General features: G+C 36.6%; 1 protein-coding gene across 1 annotated transcript in view; it reads right to left on the bottom strand.

Moving 5' to 3' along the window:
* Positions 1–23,837, bottom strand: part of SRFBP1 (serum response factor binding protein 1) — a 67,269-nt gene that overhangs the window by 8,745 nt on the left and 34,687 nt on the right. Inside the window, exon 4 of the mRNA XM_059873798.1 lies at positions 14,420–14,491. Within this exon, the coding sequence (XP_059729781.1) occupies positions 14,420–14,491 (72 nt within the window). The remainder of the gene's footprint in view (positions 1–14,419; positions 14,492–23,837) is intronic.

The following is a 23,837-nucleotide window of genomic DNA, read 5'->3' as shown; positions in this document are numbered from 1 at the left end:
AGGCATACAGCATGTGATTTGTGGCCATCAGACATGGTAAAGATTTTGGCATGGGAAGCAACTGGTTAACGGTATCACTCATGGCAGCATTGATGTCTCAGCTCCTGACAGCAAGGGGCTGGCAGTTGACTGTCTCTCACATTAATGATGACAAATTATTTACTCATCATCTGCCAAAACCTCTCATTTTTATAATAATCTACTACTTTGATTTCACTCAAGCTTTAAGTATTTTCAAAACGATTGCACAGGTGTTATAAAGTAGCAGTTATAAAAGCTTAATAGCATGACAGGTGAGAAGTTTTTAAAGAAATAAATTCTTTATGGATCTCAGGAAATTGTCCAAGTTTCAGTAGATTTTTTTTTAAATTGGACAATATACAATTTTTAAAACAGGCTGATGAAAAATTTCCTTTTTAAGATAAAAAAAAATCTTAACAGATCTAAAACCTTTGCAAAAACTCATCAAGACATTGTTCTGTGAAAGACCTACAGAATTAAAACTGAAGAACTTCTTACAAAACACCAAGATACAGAAGAAAACTTGTTTATTATTCTTTTCAATGCTTGCCACAATTTATATTAATTTACATTGTTTTCTTTTATCATGGTAATTCAGCCATGAAAGTATCTGGATATTTCCTTTATTTACCTTGAAAGCCATGGTGGGTCAGCCTCAGCTGGACGCCAGGCGCCCAGTGAAGCTGTTTTTATCACTCCCCTCCTCAGCAGAACAAGGGAGAGAAAATACAATGAAGGATTTATGGGTCGAGATATGGACAGGGAGAGATCACTAACCAAGTACCACAATGGGCAAAACAGACTCAGCTTGGGGAAGTAATAATTTATTGCCAATTAAATAAGAATAGGGTAACGACATCTAAAAACTAAATCTTAAACACCTTCCCTCCACTCCTCCCTTCTTCCCAGGTTCAATTTCACTTGCCTTTTCTCTACCTCCTCCACCCCAGTGGCACAGGGAAACAGGGAATGGGGGACCTTGGGTCAGTTCACACATGGTCTCTGCTGCTCCTTCCTCAGCTCCAGTGCCTGAAGCACCTCCTTCCCTTCTTTCTCCCACATATTCTCACTCCTCTGTTCCCTGGTTGCAGTTGCTCCTGTGCATTCCCCCCCACCCCCATTCCTTTTTAACTCTGTTATCCCAGAGGTGCTGCCACCATTGCTGAAGGGCTCAGCCTTGGCCAGTGGTGGGTCCATCCTGGAGATGGATGGCATTGGCTCCATTAGACACAGGGCAAGCTTCTGGCCCCATCTCACAGAATACACCCCTATAGCCACCCCACTTACCAAAGTCTTGCCATGCAAACCCAGCACAAAACATTATGAAACTGAAGACATGGGGTACTCGGCAATATGCACATTCTTTTTGCTTATATGTAAAACTGCACACAGTAGAAGGCAGAAGTCTGGAAAATCTATCTGAGCTTGGGCTGCCAGCAGCAGCACTGACTCAACTCATTACTGCGTACCACAGACTGTTGAATCCAGCACCAGGAAACAGCATGAGATGCTTCTAAATACTATCAAGGTACTTACACTGCTGTAATTTTATTTGAATGTCTGGACCAAAGCTACCCTTTTCAAATAGATTTGGTCACTTAGATTCACATTCCTTTCCACATTAAGTTTGTCTTGTCTTGTTTTTTGGCTTGTCTTTAATCAAAGAGAAGTCTGATGTTTCTATCATTCCTCCTCTTCTTTTAAAATAAGAGTTCCAAATAGGTCATCGATTCAAACAAAAATATTATTTGCTGTTCCTCACTACATGCATGATAAAAAGTACCTACTATCTAAACATTTTAAGATGTTCACAACAGGCTCTTTAAAAAGCCTAGCACTCTGCAAATGTCAGATGACCATATTTAATATGAGTATAAAAGAGTCATTAAAGTTTCTTTGGACTAACCTGTCACAATTAACTTAGCCAGGCAAAGAAGTGTGAAGTAAATGCTTATTTTTCAGATTTGGAAATGGTCAAAGAAAAGTGGAGTCTTTCATCCCAAACTATTGGAGAGATCTACAGCAGAGCTTGGCATAAACCCCAGACCTGCCCAAGTACAAATTATGTACTTAATCTTCTACACTTCTTTTCTTTTTCTCTTTATGCAAAAAACCAATTCCTATGATTGTTTCAATAAAAAAAAGTCAGAATAAAAAAGTCAAGATTAAAGTAGGCATGGATTCTTGATTATTTCCTTATGGAAAACAGGGTCAATTCTAGGTGTAGGTGGAAACTGCTTCTAACTCATCTTCATTTTTTCCAAGGCTAGTGAGACTATGTGTCTATAATCATCTCAATTTGGCATCCCACACAAACAATGTGCACATTAAAAAACCAAACAAACAACTTCTTAAGGTTATGAAAGAGGACATAAAGTGAGCTCTGTGACAACTCCTCCCTGAGTTGTGGTGGTCTAACTCATATGAACACGGAAACCACTGCTGGCCTTTAAGAAAACCTCAGAGAATGCTGAACATTATTTTATGCTATAGAAAACTGTGGACAAATTCCAAGTGAAAAACAGATGTGAAGGGAGTGCTCCCTAAGTCAGAGTCTAAAAAAAATTAAATAATTTAAATTGTACATCCAGGACAATTGACCAGGATAAAATACATGCAGTTCTAACTTATACAAATGTAAAATCAAACACATAAAGTATAAGTGTAAACTCCACATGTTTTTGGTTGTTTTTTTGTTTTTTTTTTTTTTTTTTAATATATAGCTTTCTTAAAACTATATGCCTTTCATATTTTTTTGACATTTGAACTGTTTGGGCACAGTATTGATATAAAATATATGCACCATGCCAAACAGCATAAACAATTTTGGGGGAGAGCATAGATGGCACTAAAAAAACCCACCCAAACACCACATAAGAAAATCAAGCAAACATTCCATCCCAAAAAAGCCAAGAGACAATCACATTGAGAGATTAAACGGCAAAAGCAAACTAAGATGAAATAGAAACCCTGAAAGAAAATATGTACTTCAGGGGGAATAGAAACAAAATGCCTCTTGGATAACAGGCAGTAGCTGTGAGAAAGAGAAAGTTCTTTGCCACAAAATTCACACAGACTTAGAAAAAGAAAATTTGGAGAAACATCACAAACAAATTAGTTGGACGCCAATTATATATCAGATCTGAAACCACAACTGACTTTTACAAAAAAGTAAAGTTGAGATCCTTTCTTTTAACTGACCATCTTGAATGAGGGTCTGAAAAATTAAAACAGGCAGTTGTCTGAATAGAGAGCTAAGCTAGGTAATATAAAAAGTAAACATGAAAGATTTTTTTTTTGGAAAAATATTAAAAATTTATTATTTATACTTCTTTGTTATAGAAAAGAGAGTAGATACACAAAGGAGACCAACAAAACTCAGGCAGCGCTGTAAAACAATCAGTAAACAGAATTCTCTGACTTCACTTTAAGGAGAACGCATTTGAACTCCCATGAGTCAGCTGTGCACCATGGGCTTGTCCAAAGACTGAGTGGAGCTCATGCTAGCAATTAAATTGGTGATACAAGGATGAGCTCTGTATTATTAAAACTATTATAATGAACCAAAAAGTTCAAAATATTCTGTATTGGATGAACCAAAGGACTTTCAGAACTGAGATATTCACAACTCTCCCTCTGACATCAATATGCTGACAAAACTCTGTACCAAACTATCAGGGATGTAATCTTGAGATACCCTTACAATATTTTACTTTAAAACAGATGCTCAAACCTCAAACTATAACTATTCAGTTGCAGCCTGATACCGCACCATAAGTATAAGCACATATGAACTTAAGTTTATAGCAGAGAAAGTAGATGTAGTTGAGCTCTTAAAATTTAAAACAGATGTAATGCTTTAAAACTAGCTAACATTTCAAAAAATAGTGCCACTTTATTCAGGTATAGTTCAGATAATTTATAGCATAAAGGAAAAAAAAATATCCCTGTGGACAAATCTTGCTCAGACCTTTCCATTTGAAAGCATTACTACCAGGGAACACACCTATATATAATTAAAGTATTGTCAAGTTAATGTCTTCAGATAAAACTCTCTAGAGAGGTGCACTTCTGTTCAAAGCACCATTGAAGGAACTAAGAGAGAGGGAAATGGAGGCACAGATGACTTAAGACTTCACAAGTACTGCACACACTAATCAGGGTTAGGCCATCTTATAATACACTACTCAAGACAGGGTTTCTTGGCATGCCACATTGCAATTTGTGTGCATGATTGAAAACAGATTTTTTTAATAATATATATATGTCTTTCAGACTTTTTCTGAAAAAGACAATGGAAATACAAGTTCAGTTCACTGAAAAACTATTAAAACATCAGAGATAAACATGCCAGTTCTCTGGCACCAAAATGTAGATTTTCCATCATGAAGTCTATTGACTTAATGCACTCGAGACCAACTTTAAAGATAAACACACAGATACACATGTAATCCCTGGTATCACTTGAGCACATCAGCAGGGAATGGATGTAAAATAGATGGCAATCCTGGGTGCTCACATTTTATAGCTGGTATTTCACTATATGGCACAAAGAACCTTTATGCTCAGAGGCCCTCGGGCATCTTCTAGGCTACTACATTATTATTACTTAACTCTTGCATGCTGTTTCCCTGGTGCAACCACTGAACCACTCCAATCACTTGGCAGTTATTTGAATTCCAAAACCAAGAAAAAAACAGATCATCACCACTATAAACTTAATGTTGTTATATTTCCATTAAGTCACTACTTACTTCCAGGTTCCAGTACTTTGTCTTACCTACCAATATTGCCAGAGAGGTGCAATGGGCTGTAAACTTATGCTGTCATTTTACCAAGCTAAAACCTTTTCACATGGATGGTCTTAGCAGCTATGTTCATTGGCTTTATGTGAGAATTTTTTTAAAGAGAATCCAATAATTCAGGAACATCTTCTACAGTTTCAGGCAATGGAGGCTCTAGCACTTTTCTTCCTAGTTTTCCAGTGTTGGCAACAGATGATGGGCTTCCTCATGAGCTCAATTAGCCTGCTTAATTCCATAACTTTTGTTTTACTTTTTTGATTTTTCTAAGTATCAATTTCTTAGTGCTTAGTTGGACACTTTAAAAACTTACCTGGATAGCAGAGATGGGAAGAAATCAGAAAAATGTACTTTATTTTTACATTATATATATAATGAAAAATTGATAGAGTTTCATTTGCAAAAATAAAAGGAGCATAAGAACCAGCAGCTGGTTTTCATTTTCAGAAATATCGGGAATGTCAGATTTTTTTTTTATTTTGCAATGCAATTCTGAGTCACTAAACAAAGCAAATATACAGAAAGAGTTTTTCCTTGTTAATAATGCACATGAAACTTTTAGTCTTTAACATAAGTAATCACACTTGTTTATATAACATTAAAGAAATCTTAACACTTAAAATTCTCTAAGCAAGTAACCAAAATAATGTTTAAACTCATGTAAATTCTACCTTATGTGGTCTCCTTGCACTTTACTTCTAGACAGGAGTGCATTCACTTGGCACACTATCATAGAGTCCCAACTCTACTGTGCTTCTCAAAGCAAGATCAGGACATAATAAACTATGGCCATTTTCCCCTCCAGGGTTCACTGATTTCTCACATTCACAAAAACAGAAAAAAGCCTTCCTGCTGGAAGTTAAATCTCTTAAAACCAGCTACGGGAAGCTTGGTTGAAATTGCTCAATGAGTATCTATTCCCAGAGGATTTTGAGACAGATGACAAGACAGAGGAAATATTTTCCTTTGTCATTTGGTTGCACAAATCCATCTCCCTACCCCTTAAAGTGGATCAACTTTACAAACTGATTACTTTCCTTATAGATAAAATACAATGTAAAGATTCTGTCTTTAGTATTCAAAAGGATTAAGAATAACTGAAAACACAGACTCTTATTATTTGTCCTAAACATGTAGCTTCTCTAGTCTCCTTGAACATTTTCTGTTCATAATTACCATTCTCACTGGGGCCTGTAATACATAAGTGGCATGAAACTTTTGTTACAGTTGGAACTTCCACTCAAAACACTTCTGAGTGCTTTTTTTTTTTTCTGGTAATACCTTTGAGCTGTTAAACTACAGTGCTTCACAGAAAAGTACCACTCTCATGCGTGTACATCACATCCCATTATCCCTGTAAATTGCTTTAAGTATCTTGAAGATGCGGTGGAAGGAGGGCATCTATATTGTCTGTGATGATGATACATGTCAGGAATTCCAGTTCCCTGCCATTATTGTTTTCAGTCAAGGGTTAATACTGAAGCATTCATAATTAAGACTCTTTCCCTGTACCTTAGTATTGGAGGTGTGAATCAGCTGTCACTGCAGTCTGATTTAACTTTGTTACTTGTTGGATCAAGCTGTTCTGTCCTTGGTCTGTAAGAGACATCCTCAAAAGTAGCCACATGCTCCCTGTTAGTTTGATGTTCCTCCATGCATATAACCTTCCCTGTGCTTTTAAATATTCCTTTATATCCTTTATGTCCTTTATTCCCTGTCCTTTAAATATTCCTTTATGTCCTTTAAAATTTTTAATGCTGAGAGCCCAGGGCAATAAAGATTATGCTGCAGGGCATCTTTCTTGGCAACTTTTCCTGGCCCCAAACATACTACAAATATCTAAGTGTCTTGTTTTTATACCACACACTTATCTAGGCACTGATATTCTGCCTCATAGGAATTGTATGCAAGTCTGGGCAATATTCTGGAGAAGAAGGTTGTGGCCATCAGTAACCTGGCCTTCCTTTGTCAAAAAAAAATCAAAAAAACAAAAAACCCAAAACCCACCAAAACAACAAAACCCAAACCAAACAGTTGCCAAATCAACCACAGTACCCTGAGAACCTCTTTTTATGCCACTTTTTCTGTATTTTCTTCAAGGAAAGCCCAGAAACAAGAATACTTCTAATATTCTCCTCTATTATTTCTATGACAGCTCATATCCAGATAGATACTGATCACACATCACTCAAATATCCATTTAAAATAGGAATGAGAGTTGTGAGTTGCTTGTCTTTTGTGAGTGCTGTAACATAAAGCCTTCTGTGACTGAAGAAGTATAGCCATGTATATATGCAGCACCATGCATCACAACACCACTGCCACAGGCATATCTGACTCTATTAGCACTGTTCTTCCCACCCTGCTTTTCATACATTATAACCTCATTTTGTTTGAATTACCTGGGGATCCAAGCCAAGTCTCACTCACAAAAATGTGAACCAACTTCCTTTGAGCTTTACTAACTGTGATATGCTTGCCCACATTCTGGTCTGGCACATCAAGTAAGTGAAATGAGCACATTCAAATCAAAGGCAATCACACCACTTCTGAGTCTAGGGACAAGACTGTACTTTAGTAAACTTGAACTTTCAGCCAGGCAACAAAATTAAGAAATACAGCCTCACAGGAATGCAAATGAGTGGTAGAAAGATTCTTGGACTAGCAATTTAAAATCTGAAAGAAGACAGCCCTTTTGTGTCAGAGATAAACAATATCTCTGTGAAACACTGCCAAAGTTACTAGCAGCTTATTTAGATACTGAACTTAGAAGACGACTCCTTCCAGAATGAACAAAATCAAAGGTGTGGTTAAACTGAACTCATTGCAATTGCTACTCTGCTGTTGAAGATGATGCTAGATTTGGTCTAGCCTACCTCCTTACTCTCAAACAGTGCCACTATAGTGGAGTGTGTATGGCAGCCTAGCTGGAATGTGAAGGGGCAACTGGAGAAGATTGGTAAGGTGGGAGTGACATGGACAGAACTCAGCACAACTCTGTACTCTCCCACTGGAAGCCTGGGGAGGGATTGATACTGGCTAGGCTAGCAGACATATGGACAACTGCAAAGCAAAGCAGGTGGGAAGAAGACTGGAGAGAGATTTGTCAAAAATTGGCAGACTTCATTTATACTGACATAAAATTCCAGTTGCAGCCACAGTAATGGATACTAGGCTCCAAAATACATCCTGGTATATATAAAGGCCATGCTAAACAGCTCGGAGTTCAAGTGATCAAATTTGGAAGACGAGGAACTTTCAGGAAAAGAAGACAAAGAACAATCAGTTACACAGAGGAAGTATTTACACCTGAATGTGATATTCATCAATAAATGCAAAATTCTTCACTTCATCAGTGGTCTTCAGAAGATCACAGACATTCCTGTTTAAGACTAACATCTGGTGTTTGACATGGAAAATTCTCAGGAAACTGTGGCTTCATACATTTAGTGTAACTTCCATTGAAACTGAGTAAAAATACTAAGGACAAAAAGAATTAAACTGTAACACTGATGCCCAGCATAAAGACCTTAGTCTGTAATGCAGAAAATTGTAATATTAAATGAATGCAACATATTTCCAAAAAATATAACATGTTGACAGATGCATCTATTAAAGAGAGAAAAGTCTATTTGACACCTAATATGCAAATTAGTACCTATTGTTTCATACTGGAATAAGATGGGAAGGTAACATTTTACATGTAGGAAAATAAATTGACTATTATTATTTTACTATTTTCAGCATAAATACTTCGTTGGAGAATAGAAGCCATGTACCTAGTAAGGCAATACATTCCTTCTGGAGCAAAAGGAAATAAGATAACAATGTTTCCAATACTTATAGAGAAGGGGGCAGAGAGTGAGATGGAGATTATCTATGAAATCCAGGTAGGCTATTAAATTATCAGAGTGTAACAACCAAAATTTAGATAAAAACGAGGATCAAGTTTTCCATGGGTTCCCCAAAACCACCAGCCATTTGCCCCTACATAGCCAAAAATCAAACCATAAAACTGTAAAGTATTAATGATAAGCATATTATACAACGTTTATGGACTATCATATCAGTATTACAAAGAAAATTGATTCATACAATAGTCTTGTCCCTATGGTTTATGTACTCCAAACAAAGTATTTCCATAAGCAATGTTAAAAATCCATGTACATAAGAATCTACTAATAAAGGCACTAGCAACATAAACAGAAGTTTTACATTAATAATAACATCTAGACTAATTACTATGTTTGTGTCATGAGTACAATTCTTCAGGAGGGCTGGGGGGAGGAGAAGGGAGGAGGTTGTAGAAAAATCCTCCGAACACTAAACAAAAGACAGCAACAACTCTGCATCTGATCCAAAGCCTCTAAAGCTAACAGCAAGTCTCCAGTTAAAATGAAGAAGACCCTTTTCAGGGGCCCTTTTTATGATTTAGTACATTTCCTCAGATTAAATCTACAGTACATGCAGAGGGGTTTGTTTAGGCATTCTCAGCTAGGAAGTACATTTTTAAAATAAATGAAGGCAAAGATCACAAACATATATTTTAGGATTATCAGATGAGAGAGAAACATTTCCATTTTTCAAAATTAGGAAATACAGATATGACTCAAAAACCATACTTGATTCAGAAATTAGATCTTTCTTACCCTGCCACAAAGTTCAAAAGTGTGAGAAGTATTAAGTTTGAAATTTCCTTAGTAAATAAGTGTATTTATTAGAACAAAGTCTTGTATATTCCTTTAGCAAGAATGATGTCTTGTATCCATCTGGTGAGTTATTCTGGGACACCTGGTATGCCAATTAATTACCCACTGTTAATTAAAGCCTCAAAGCTAGCAGCCTTTCATAAACTGCCTTTCACATACTGTTGGTGTGAAAAACACTTTCAATGTAAATCTAAAAATAAGAACAAAACTAGTATTGTGACTACTCCACCCTTGCTCTTTCTTTGTTTACTAATGACAGAGAGGCTGTGAATTGATAGACTAATCTCAGGCCGTCACCCGCATAATTTAAAAAGGACATGAATCTGACAAATGCTATTTTGATTATGTGCTTGAAACACACTTTTGAAAGAAATAAAGTTGATACATATTTAGCCCTATAACTCTGTCATTCTTCTTCCCATCTGTCCTGGGCAGAAATACCTTTCTAACCACTTTCTCATCTCCTTTTTGCCCAAGAACTTCCTTAGCTCCACACCAGAGATTGAGTGAATTCAAGAAGTTTGAGATGTGAAACAGAAATGTTCTTCTCACATGTGAATAAGTCAAAGTCCTGTTTGATCAATCAGAGAAAACCCTTTCATATTACTCTCAGTATTTTGGTTGGTTCCCCCATCCCAAGTTCATTTAAGCCATATAGGTAAAGTGCCAGAGATACTAAATGCACTCACCCCAGAACTTCTAACAGTACTATATCTTTAGGCATCTGTTAAAAATATCTGCACCAGAAGCCACACAGCACTAAAGTCAACCCTCCAAAATCATGTTAAGCCAAGTTGTCCTCATCAGGCAGCTTAGATTTTAAATGACCAAACTCACACTGTGTACCCAGTTGCTCAGTTAAATCCTGGCATGTCTCTCTATGGCTTTTCATGAGCTGCCTAAGATCCGATTTCTAAAGCCTTTGAATTCCTTTTAAATTCCAAACAAGACAAAGTTGGTTCCTGTACATGAAGCAATCCAAAACAAGCTTGCCAGACCTTAAATTAGGGAAAAAACCAAAAAGAGGCGCTTCAAAAAGCTACTAATGACTTACATTTCTGGCCTACAAAATTTTTTTAAACATATTTAGAAACTGTGGCAAGCTTTTCAGTAATCTTGAGATTCAGAAGAATGTGGCCCCAAAAGAGCTCTGAGGATTATAACATACTCAATACTTGCTGTGCAGAAAAGCATCTGCATGATTCAAACACAACAGGATTTGAGCAATGGGTGCAAATACAAGACTTAATAGGAAAAGGTGGCATTCTTCGCAAGGACCACAGATTAAAGATCAGTGTAAAAGAAGGGAATATTATGCTCCTACAGTTATGTGAAGATTGCATCTGGAGGCAAAAAATATAGGTGGTATTCATGATCTGTGAATGCTTGTTCTGCAAGTCAGAAGCACATCCTCAATCCAATCTCTGATCATAATGTATATTGATACTCTATTCACTCAAAGTAAAATACAACAGTTAATTTCTGTTTCAACCCTGCTCCCAGGGGTTGGAGACTGTTGCTGCATTTTGAAACACATACAGTCTGTATTCTTTAGAAAAATTAAGATGTATTTTGACTTAAGGCAAGATGACATATCACTGCTTCTAAGCACAGTTCCATTATGCTGGAATTTTGTCATTCTCAAGTGTTTAAAACACAGGGATTTCTTCTTTATGTTCTATACACCAAAGACTTACTGGAAGAAAAGCTAAATTAGATGCTACAGTAAGTTAGTCAACATCTGTTAGCAAAGGCAACAAAACCAACTGTGGTTATGATGAAGGTGTTTGCAGGTGGACCAACATCCTCTTTTCCTGAGGAAACAGCCCAGATTATAAACACAATTTTGTAATACTGGAAAAAACATTAATTCATATTAACTTATTTATCCAGCCTATCTTCAGCTATCTGAATTACCCTAAATCTCTGTTAGCAAGAAGTTGAAGGTAACACTTAAGACTTTGCCAGTGCTCAATTCAGTTTTCTGCTTGTAATGAACAACATTACATAACTTCAGTGCCCTGGAGCACAACACTGATGATCAAGCCACCAATACACTGCAGGAATATATGCTGTGTGCAACAGTTCAAAATGCCACCACAGCTGCAAATGTGGGTTTAAAATATGAGCTCTATGACATGCTTTTCTAATTTACTAATGTCTGTCAAATATATTTGCGACAGACAATGCACAACTTGGTACAAAAAGTGCACAAGGACTTGGAGAAAACCTACAAAATACAGGACCTGTTAGAACCAACAATATAAAGCCTAATCAAAGTTGTATGGTAACATTAATTACAATTTTTACAATAGGATTTATCACCTGTTGGTAACAATGGTGCTAGCTGCAGCAATATTCAAATTGATTAAAGATACTTCAGCAGACATACACAAAGAATTGTTCATCAGCTGCTTCTTATAATGCTTTTATAAAAAGTCTTGTGTCATGGGACTGGTGACTCTTGCCAACACCCCCTGCAACGTGATAAATCTGATCTGTTTATCAATACAGCCATATTAAAATCTAAATCATGTGAAGTCCCAGTAAACTGCCACCTGCTAAACACTTAGCACAATTTCATTGTACTTGATGGAAATGTACGCAAACTCTTTTTAAACAGAAAAGTATGCTTAACTTATTCTGAAAAAGTTTGGGAAACAGTAATGGAACATAAAAGCTCAGTGAGCAGAAGCAATTAAAAAAATATCTTGACTACATGACCACTATGCAAAACTAATATTCAGCATTCCACAGTGAATTAAAAGCAGATTGCCTTTTGTCAATGAAAACAAACCCATTCTGAAAATGAAAACAGCCACAGGATGTTTTCCTTCAAATATTTTGAAACTCAAGTTAATGAAAAGGTAAACAGTGTGGTCTGTATTTCATGAGACTACAGAATATTGCTAAGGATAGAGAATCAAAATTTTTTTAACTGTATGTTTAATGACTAATTGTGGGAAAATAAGAAATAAAATACTGGAGAATTAGCTTCTGTTTAAGCACAGAAGGGATGTCTTCTTTAGTTGGAGATATGTTATGGTCAATTATGATATATATTGTAAATATTCTTCTACTGCAATGAGGTTAAAACCCTCTACGGATTTAAAATAGGATGAGCATCTTTTCATCAGCTTTATTTGAAATGTAAGTTCCATCCACTAAAAACTGTGAGATTAACAGACTTCCATTCCCTGGAAAAACAGGGACACCAGCAGAAAGTAACAGAAAAAACCACAGATCAAAACCCTGAAACAACTCCATGCAGTATACATTTTCAATAATTAAAGCTAAATTAAAGCCTATTTTAAGACTTTAAATAAATATGAGAAGCACACCATCAGTCATGAATACGAATATATAAAAATAATGAATTTATGAATATATAAAAAATATAGAAAATAAGATTAATTAAATTCCTTTAGCATTCAATAAAATTGCCACCTTAGAAAATAAAATTCCAACTGTGAACCTACAAACTCCTTTAAAAAATAGCATCAATAATTTCATTTTGGTGCTCCTTCACTTTATGAAATCAGCATAAGCCTGAAGAATTTGAAATCTTGGCAGAAGAATTTCCTATGGTTAAGTGACAAAATGTCACTGAATTTAGCATCCCTCTTCAAGAACGAAATCCCTCTCTATGTGTCCTCACACATTCAAAATCTTTGTGTTTGCCCTGATTCTAATATCAGAGTAACCAGTTTCTGACTGCCTCGTCTTCACACTGGAAAATCCTGGTCAAACAAATTTAAAAGAAGAATGCTTTTTAGCTTTATGCCACTGTATCTGTGACCTTTTCCTTACTCTCTTCTATCATTAAAAGAAGGAAAAACAGTTAAGATGCTTCTACCCAAACACTTCTCCAGGAACACCGAATTCCTATGATATTTTCCTATTAACTTGATTTTGCTGACATAAAACATTGAAAAACTTGCTGCACACTATGCTAATAACTGAACTACATTACACGACTGCAATATGCAACAGCAGAGTTATATTACAAATTAATGATGCCATTACAGGAGTAAATGACCCAATTCTACATTAAAACTTACCCTGTGTACAACAAACATTTGAAATTTCAGCCTTCCTCAGTGGGCCACCCATAGGAATTAAGGATAAAGTGGAAAAAACCCATAAAACTTCATGCATCGACATTTTTAAACTCAGAATTGCTTTCTCGCATCAAAAATGTAACATGCTCTTTGAAAGAGGGCTGCTCTCAGCCTCAGCTGCTTATTTCAACGAATATCTTCACACTTCCCACTACTCGAAGATACTTGAGTATCTTCTGTGTCTTCATTTAATCTCTTGTGACATCCCTAGCTAGGCTGTCAATATTTGATACTGTACCGTCAGCAGGCTTCAAGAGGAACATTACATTGAAACGAATGAGCCACAGGGGTGTTAGAATTCCACTTTTATTTCAAGCTAATGTTTGTCCTGTTTTGTTTACACATGGAAATTTCTCTCTGCATTTAAAAGTACTGAGAACCTTTTCCCAACTGTTGCTGAAAGCTTATTTAGGATTATTTATACTAATTGAAAATGAACTTATACTAATTGACTTTATACTATTTCATGTATATATGCTATAAAAACAGAACAAATCTATTTATAAAGACTAAGAAATAACTACTATGCTTCCTGGTATTCTGTTCTAATTACTACGGACTAGCCCACCCAGCTAATGACAATTCATACTAGATAGCTATTCATTTTTCTGTAGATATGTCCCAATGGATAAACCTCCTCAGAAACAGAAGATCTACAACGAAGATACAACAAAACAAACAGAACACATTGTGTCAAATCCATGTACTTGCACCTTTTCACACTCAGAGAAGCAGGGGAAGGAAAACAAAAACTAGCAAGTCTTACCTTTTTGCAGACACTTTCAAAATTAACTTCTGTCCTAAGAGCAAGTCTGGTAACTTCATCTGGTTTTATTTCCTGTAGATGAAAGATAAGTTTATTCTTCTTATGATCAGACTATATGAAGTCTTTCAAAGGTTCACCTTCCTTATAAACATTCTAATCATAGCACCTCCCTAATCTCTTAAAGGAAGAAAACCAGTTCATTATGTGGCAAATTTTTTTGGTGTGTAGGTAAACACTACATTTATACTGACTGGCCTTTTCAAAACACTACCTTATACCTAATCTGACTGTATATACTAGTGCTGAAGGCAAAAGGGATTTTTCAAAAGCAAAGTATGTAGAATGGGTGGTTTTATTCGCAGAAATATTTCAATTGTCCATATTGTTGTACTACAAATAAACTTTGGAAGGCCTAAATCCTGACTTCTCTTCTGATGAAGTTACATCTTATCAATGTACATGAATATATAAGTTAAAGACAATTAAAATTAAGCTAAGATGAAAAAAATACTATCTTTTTTCTAAAGAGACTGACTGAACATGCAGTTTGCATTCCTGGACTTAAGCATTTGCATTGGCAGCTGAAATAGAGGAATGAAAATCCTGGACAAGTGGATTTTGTTAAAAGCTGAATATTTTATGAAACATGCCCCCATGACAGATTTTTTGCTATTTTAAGACATATGCTTTATGTAGGTTGTATTACAAAATGCTCTATTAACCTCATCAAATGAATTAATTTAACATTATTTTCTTCCTAGGGCAGTGCAACAAAAAGTCATGTTACATACCAGTTGTCTCCCAGACAGCCATTAAAAAGCAGTTTAGCTATTCTTATGCCAGACCCCAATAACATCCACACATTTTGAAAAGTTAAAATTCTCTACAAAGTAATTTAGTTCTTCTGATCGCTTTCATGTTCAACAACTATACTGTATTTGTTAATTTCTTTCTTTCCCTGCTTAAGCATTCTTGAAACCTATTCCAATACCTTCATTTTAACTCCACTGTTAAGTTCCATATTCTATCCCTTTTCTGTTGTAAATCTGGAGCAGTCTGTACACTTCCTTAGACATAATTTCAGGAAAAACTGAGTAGCTTACCGTCTTATAAAAGGTATTACCTTGCATCTCAAAATCTTATGTTTTTCTTCTCTATACTGTCTAGGTAAGATACTTTACAGACACTTGCAATTTATCTATTTATTTATCATGAATTGCATATGACTTAAAACTGTAAACAATTATCTACTAATGGGAAAAAAGTAACAGAACTCAGTTACATTAACAACAACAACAAAAATATCTTTTTGTGAATGTCAGAAGAGCTTCCTGACAATGAGATCTAGAACTCTGCAAAATCATCTTCCAAAGGTACTAGAGGAAGCCAAATCACTTAGAGGACAGGATCCACACTGGAAAAACACTGGTGGATGTAGGAAACAATCTTCTACTGGCAGATGAACAGTTGGATGACCTAACAGAGATGGAAAAGACCTATGATTCAGTTTTCCATGACTTTCCAAAGTGTTTCACAGATGGTGAAAGTAGGACACGTTGGTTAAGTGACATGCTTACTGTCACATAGGAGGTTAGGAGTTACGAATGAAGCTCTGTAATTCAATATTATTCATTAAATCAAGCTGTTGGTTTATAAAAAAGGAACAAAAACACAAAAAAAGATAATTCCTATGATCTTTATCCCAAATAAAACTGCTTATTTCCTGTTTTCTTAGGATTTAAATGTTGCAACAAGGTTCAGGGCAGAGGCAGACAAACGTCAGTGATCCCTCCATGAGAGTGTCAGAAGTTTAATTTTGATATGACAATACTGCAGAATTCCCAAGACACTGCAGAATCATGAATAATACTGGAGAATTAATTACACTTTGGAATGTGAAGTCATTAAAGCCACACTAAAATGATGAGGATACAAAATGAGGCCAAGAACCTTCCGTTCAGGCTCAAATCCTCAACTTTATAAATAATCTCCTTCAGTTCTCCTACGCCTAAGGCAAACTAAGCATTTTTGACTTAAATATTCTTCCATAGAAGAATATTGTTTGGTATTGTAAACACAGTCACATGAATCAAGTTACTGTAATAAATACATGTTTATTCTGTCTCTATTAATGGTCAGCACCATCAATAAAACAGAAAAAGGAAATAGTGGTATTTTTCTCAGTACTGTTTTCTCAACTTTGAGATGCACCTGACTCACAAGGAAAATCTTAGTATTGAATATCCATTATGGAACCCTCTTTCCAATTGTGCTAAGGGATGTTATAATGGATGCCCCCTACAGCACCTCTGAGGCCAGTCCAGAGATTCCTCCTGCCCTGATGCTGCAGCCCAGCCCAATGAGTCCAGAGATCTGGAGGTATCTGTCCCAGGTCCACAGATGTAGCACTTGCTTTCTTATTGACAGGTTCAACCAATAGTGAAGCTCAGTTTTGCAGTATGTAGCACTCTCAAGACTTACATGAACTTCAGCAGAGCAAGCCAAGACCTCTTCCTTCTTTTCTGATCAGGACTGAAAGTTCACTACTGAGAGCATGCCACCTCCCAGCCCCTCAAAATGCACAAACACATGAGGACTTGTGGATCCCTCAGTATCAGCACAGCATATCCTTCTGTCCATCAAACACCCCTCAGCCTGAGCCATAGCCCTTGTGCCCCTCTCACGGGCCTCTCATTTGCTGGCTGGTGGCAAGTCACCAGCAGGTAGATACACACATTCACCTTACAGGCACCAGCAAGATACCTGATACCCCTGATACCCCTTCCCAGATCACGGAACCACAGAATGGTTAGAAGGGGCCTTAAAGATCCTCTAGTTCCAACCCCCATCATGGGCACCCTTCCACTAGACAAGGTTGCTAAGGGTCCTGCGCAACCTGGCCTTGAACATTCCCAGGGATGGGGCATCCACAGCCTTGGGTAACATGTGTCAGCACCTCCCCACCCAAACAGTAAGGAATTTCTTAATATCCAACCCTAACCCATCTCAGTCTAAAGCTATTACCCCATGTCTTATCACTACATGCTCTTGTAAAAAGTCCCTCTCCCACACACTGCTACTCCCATTTGAGGTTTGCTAGTGAACTGCACATGCCAGAGAGTGTGGAGAGACAAGCACATGAATATTAGACAGTCTGCCTGTCCCATCAGCAGTAGCACGGGCACACAGGCTGTGACCAGCAGCCCAGTCCAGATGTGCCAAGAGCCTCACTCACCCCAGCACGACTCACCCCAGTCTCACCTGCAGATGCATGAAGGACACAGACTGCCTGTCCTCCCAGACAGAGCATATGCTGCTACTGCCCCTGTGGCTGGAGCTGAGACCCCCACCCACTGCTGCTGACACCACAGGCTTGGGGCACCTACACTCCTGCCCTGATTACTGCTGCTTGCCCCACACCCTCAGCAGCTGGCACCTAGTCCTAACAGCACTTGCAGGCAGGGGGCAAAGAGGTGAAATTACAAACAGGTAACAAAAGAAAAAAAAGTCAAGATGACACTGGGAAGAGGTGACAAAGGCATGGCAGCAGTAGGACCAGCCTGACTCAATTTCTCCAACAGCATGGGGACTGCTCCTTCTCCAGTCATACAGTACCCAGGCAGCTGCTCCAGTGGGCAGTGGAGCATTGTCAGGATAACTGACCTGTCAGCCAGCTGGATCCTGGCTGCAGGCAGATGACCAGGCCTTGGCCTGAGATTAAGATGAATAAACAGGGTGTGAAAAACTACTGAACGTATGAAAACTGCTGGATGTGACAGACAATGCAAGAAGCTGCAGAGTGGCTGTACAGACCATCACGGCAGAGTTACACAAAAACCAGACATGGAAAGGTGGAATACAGGGCAGACTTCAGGGCAGACATCTTGCAAGGTACTAAGGTAAATGAATGGCACATGAAGCCAACATTGTTACAGTTACAGTGAAACATCAAATTTATGGAAAAAGTAACTATGGGTGGGCAAAGGCTGGCCTGGGCTGGGAAAAGACAGCACTAGGGTACAGGAAGGGGTAGGTTGTGGGGCAGGCAATCACCTCTGAACAGAGTACAGGAGGCAGCGAGCTCACCCCACGTACTTATAGAAACTTAGAACAGAAATATTGGGAGTTTTTCTTTTTTTTAATAAACTATAATTGTCTTACACAGAAAGACAAGACTATATTGAAGAGAAGTATGTAAAGTGTAAATGGTACGTGAAAATAAGATTTCATGATTATATTGATTGTGGCTGCTCAGACGACACTTTATCCAAGTGATACTGAGAAAGATAGAGGTTCTAACCTAAAAGGCATGGAAATGTAATTTATTGAATAGCCTCCGGAAGACAGCAAAACCAAAAAAAAATTACTGTCAAACGAGGCTTCAACACATCTCAGAAATGCAAGATTTTTCACACAAAATGTATTCCCAGCTATGCTGTCTCAGGCAGTTTTAGATGACTCAGGAAAAAACCCTGGGCTGCCAGTGCCCTGTGGAAGCAATTTAAGAGTCCTCAGACTATTAAAAAGACACAATTTCAATTTTGTTTTGACTAATATTTTTTGTTTACTTTTATAATAAAATCCATTACTTCTCATCATTATTTTTTCACATTTTTTTAGCTGTGAAAGTTTTAAACCCTTCCACATGAAAAGACAATTTTAATCATAAAATGCTAAAAATCCTACAAAAAGTAAGTAATTGAATCAAGGTATATAGAAACAGAAACAGAACACGCTTACCAAAAGTCATATTTCTGGTGAAATCTCAGCTATAGTTTGCTACCCATTTAATACACTTTCAGCTTTTAAAACATAATCATTTAGTCTGATTTAGCTACTTTCTATCATTTTTCTTGGTTGCTAAGAGAGGAGTAGGTATAAGAGAAAAAATTCTAAACAAGTCTCTAGCTTTTTTCCCCTACAATTTAAGTCCTATATGTCTTCTTTTCATAACCAATTTGCTCCCCAAAGTCTTCAGAAGTTCAGTATTTTAGTAATTCAGAACAAAAGTAGTCTTAAGACTTATGGGTAAGTATTACCATTGTGAAAATACACAAATATGGGATATCTTCAAAGTAGAGAAATAAATCAGCCATGTCTCATCTGAAAGCTTATCCAGCTTCCAAAAAGAAACTAAATCCATTATAAAAGCACAAATTTTTTTAAGTTACAAAGGCATGTTTTCCAGAAATGCAATGCTGTAACTGATTATTATCAAACTGATTATGAAGAAAAAGAATACCTTCTTTCACTAGCAGTTTATAAATCCAAATCCCTTGTCAGTAGCTGTGACCTAAATACACACACAAGAATTTCCATTCTAAGTCACATTAGTGGACCACCACACCAAAGTAAATGGCACTCTGCCTATACAAAAAAAGGAAATAAATAAATCCCAAACCTTTATCTCCTTAAGTCCCCATTTTACTAGATGTACCCAAGATGAAAAGTACTACCATAATAAGAATTTGGATAAAATTAATAAACAGAATGAAAAAAAAATTGATCTGGTAAGTAAAATATAACTATTTATATTGTCTAGTTATTGTCTAGTTAAGTGTGGCTTAAGCTTATTAGCAAGTTTATTAAACAAATCAGTGCTACACTGACTTACCTCCTTTATTTTAAAATCCCTATGTCTCTAAGTAATTTTATCACAGACAAAGCTAAGCAATTTCAAGCAAATGCCTGACTTACTGCCAGTGTTTATAAACTATTAGTAAAACACCTCTCAAGCTCTCTTCTGAGTAATTAGATATCCTGAACTTCATCTACAGAACAAAAGTTTAAAGATATGTAAGGACTCTAAGCATCTTTAGTATTTGCTCTCATTTTTTAACTACAACTTTTAAAACAGGAATAAAATGGGAGGCAGTATCTTTCTTGGTAATATCACATAGAAGAAGAGAAGTCTGATCCTAGACAAAGAGACTGTAGCCTTAGCCCTGGAAATTTCATCTTCCATTTGGCTTTAGTTTTTTCCTCAATGGAATCCAGGCAATCCAGGTCACTCATCTTTATCCACTACCTGTAAATTCCATAAAATCCTTCCAGCGAGGCCTGCTGATTCGTCCCAAATTTCTCTAACTGTACTCCAATGATAGGTAAACTCAGAACACTGTACTTGCTACTTGTTTGCAACTGCAGATTCTACAGTAAAGCATTTTTCACCTGAGAACTCACTTTTGTTTTAATGATTTCCTGCTTCGCTGACTGTGACAGTTCTCAGTAAAAAATTATCCTTCCAGCTGAAAGACAACGTGAGAATGCCCAAATGGTGCAATTGCTCGATTTATTTTACTTGGTGCAAAGAAACAGACTGGATAATCATTAAGATGTTGTATTCTTTGCATTTCTAAAGCAATTCTAAAAAGACCTACCATTGCCTCCTTTTGCAGCGGGCAACATCTCTGGATATGAAAGCACAACACATTTACCAGGAGTTTCCTGATGAGAAGGACTGAGGTTTTCAATCCACAGGTGAGAATTCAGTGGCAGCCAGTAACAGTCTCATGAGATGTAAATTGATTTGACAGAAAGTCCAGGATGGTGCTGTTAGGGCCATCTCTGTCACAGGTCTGAAGCTGACTGATGTCCAGAAAATTATGAAGACTGCCAACTCACTGGTAGAGAATACTATAATCCTTCATGAATCTAGTAAATACCTATGCATCTCCATGCTAAAAACTTTCCTGCTAGTTCCTTTTTTTAACTGACATTGGGAAAAAACCTGCACTCACCCATCCTGAAAACATCAGCTGACTCACTGGCCCATGAAGCTGAAATGGGGACTTGTTCTTGGAGTTCATGGCTGAACCACACTTGGGGCTCAGGGCATGGAATGTACTGGGGAACTTCAGCACTTCAGCTCCCCTCTGTTACCACAATGCACTCATACAACATAGGGAAGGGCCTTGCTGTGCCTACTAAGAAACAGTTAATGCTGGATTTAAATAAAATGCCATTAGACCCATTTATTTTTAAAACTTGAAAAAGACAGAAACATCTACAAAAGCTCTTAGGAAAATAAATAAATGACAAGGTATACCTAGTTTACCCATACTAAGGTTAAAGATCTCTCTGCCTCATTCTGTTTGACTTGCCATTCCTCCTGGCAAGACAACATTTAGGATTTTCAATGTTTGAGCACATTTATGCCAGAGCCTACACCTTTCAGTATAAAAAAATAAAGGAATCTATTTTTGGGAGCTATATTCAGGATTTCTTTGGTGATTCACTGGCATAAAGTCTTGCTTTTCAAATTACAAAAGAACACAAAATCTAAGTGGTACTATCACGTAAATCTCCTTAAAAAACACAGGACTCTACTGTGTGGTAAGAGACCATAAAAGATAGTAACCACTGTGGGGTGCATGTGTTTGGGAAGACCTTCTTATCTAAAGTAACGTAATATAGCGACGAAGTAAAGACTGTCTGTTGAGGCACATGTGCACTCAAAATTAATAAAAACAAAACAAATCAGCATATTACTAATGTACTCTTTATTCCAAGAAAATTAGGTACCACATTACAGTTGGGGTGGGAATGTCTTTCCAACTAGCAATGCTCTGCATGTTGTGGAAACTTCTCACTATCAAAGACATATATATATACTAACAGATCTCAAATGGAAATCTAATAGTACTTGAATAAATACCATTTCAGAAGTTTGCACATATTCAGAAACAACATATTCTTTTAATAAATAACTTCAAAAGTTTGCCTTTGCTAAGCTTACAGTCAATGCAGCAAGTCTGATAAATGTCCAAACGAAAAAAAAAAAAGTAGAAATGTAGCTTTCTGTGGAAGTCAAGTTTTACTGTACATACCTGCGTCATAAAGGACAGACAACTACAGCAAAGCAAGAGCACAGTAAGAAAAATATTCCAGCAATTTTTAAAATTTGTTTCACCAGTATAGCCAACACAGCTTTTGCCAGTGACCTGACTGGATGACTTGGTTCTGTATCACCATATACTGAAAACAGAAGCTTTATCCAGTAGAAATGAAGACATTTTCTCTCCAATTGGAGAGACAGGTTAATTAACTATAATTTAAATATATTTCCCTGTATCACTTGGGTTTAAGTTTATTATGATGTTCAAAAGTAATGACAGAGTTTTTAATTAATAACTTATCTAAGATCTGTATTACAAAGAGGAAGAAAAGTGTAAGAAGAAGTGGTTCTACAGTTTTTAATTTTCCTGATGTATGGACATTTAATGTATTTTTAATAACTTTGCATGTTTTCTCTACTACCTAAAATTTTCAAAAGCTGTATTGAATTTTGTGTTGCTTTAACTGGTCTCTGATTTTAATATGACATCTCAAAATAAAAAATAAAAAAAAAATTCTTGAAATCATTAATTTTCAATCTTGTTGGGTTAATAACAACTTGGGAGAGAAATACTACAAAACAGATTAAGAAAAAAATGGTAAAATTTAATTCATATTTTAAAATACCAAAACCAAAGACATCACTAGAGGACATTACCAGAATACAACTTCCCAAAAAAATCAGAAGCTTAGGAATCACCTTACTTTAGATGAACAAAGGACAATTGATTTTGATGCAAATTAACTATTCCTAACCTGTCAAAAAAAAAACCCCAAAAAACCCCTCCAAAATCACAGTTAATCATTGGGAATTTAAGAATGTACTTCAAGGGGAACTTGTCTAGCAATTGTTCTTTTTGTAAACTATACTGGTGTCAGGTTTTTGCTGGCACCAGTTTTAAACATTACCAAATGTCTACAGTACTGCTGTCTCAGTTTAGATCCAAGTGAAATTCAGTGTCAACCTGTGAATTTTCATCTAGTAAGTTTCACAATACAAAATTTTATAGTTTTCTGGGTTTGTTGTTTTCTGGAAAATTAAAGTTACAAAAATACACATCTAACCAAACAACACCATATTCTTATAAACACAGTTTTGCACAAATGGTTACCTTCCTCAAGTTAAATACCCTCATTCTTCTATGCTGCATAACCTCTTCTAAAAGCAGAACAAGCAGCTGAGGGAAAGACTACTTATTCATGCTTTAATAACAAAACAAAATGAATAAAACAACTGCCCAAAAAGAACACAACATGGCTAATTGTTTGAGCTTTTGTAAAATACCCAAACTTTATTTGGCAAGTATAGGCCACTCTTTTCTGCCACGTTTATAAACTAATTTAATATTTCAAGAGGTATGCAAGTCAAATGCCAGCAATTACATCAGTCTACTGAGATGAACACTGTGAACTTGGCATTTTATTCTGTCAATTAGATTAAACGAATTGTTTCATTTTGGAGGTTCACATCTGATTCAGTAGTCACATTCAGAGCACAGTCACTATTTTCACCACAACATACAGAAATCAATTAGCAAGTCTGCAATCTTGCGACAATTTCAGAAGTAGAAGGTATTATGAA

This window comes from Haemorhous mexicanus, chromosome Z (assembly GCF_027477595.1).
Source record: "Haemorhous mexicanus isolate bHaeMex1 chromosome Z, bHaeMex1.pri, whole genome shotgun sequence".
In the NCBI taxonomy this organism is placed as follows: domain Eukaryota; kingdom Metazoa; phylum Chordata; class Aves; order Passeriformes; family Fringillidae; genus Haemorhous; species Haemorhous mexicanus.
Note: the sequence above shows the minus strand (reverse complement) of the source record. Positions and strands in the feature narration are given on the sequence as shown.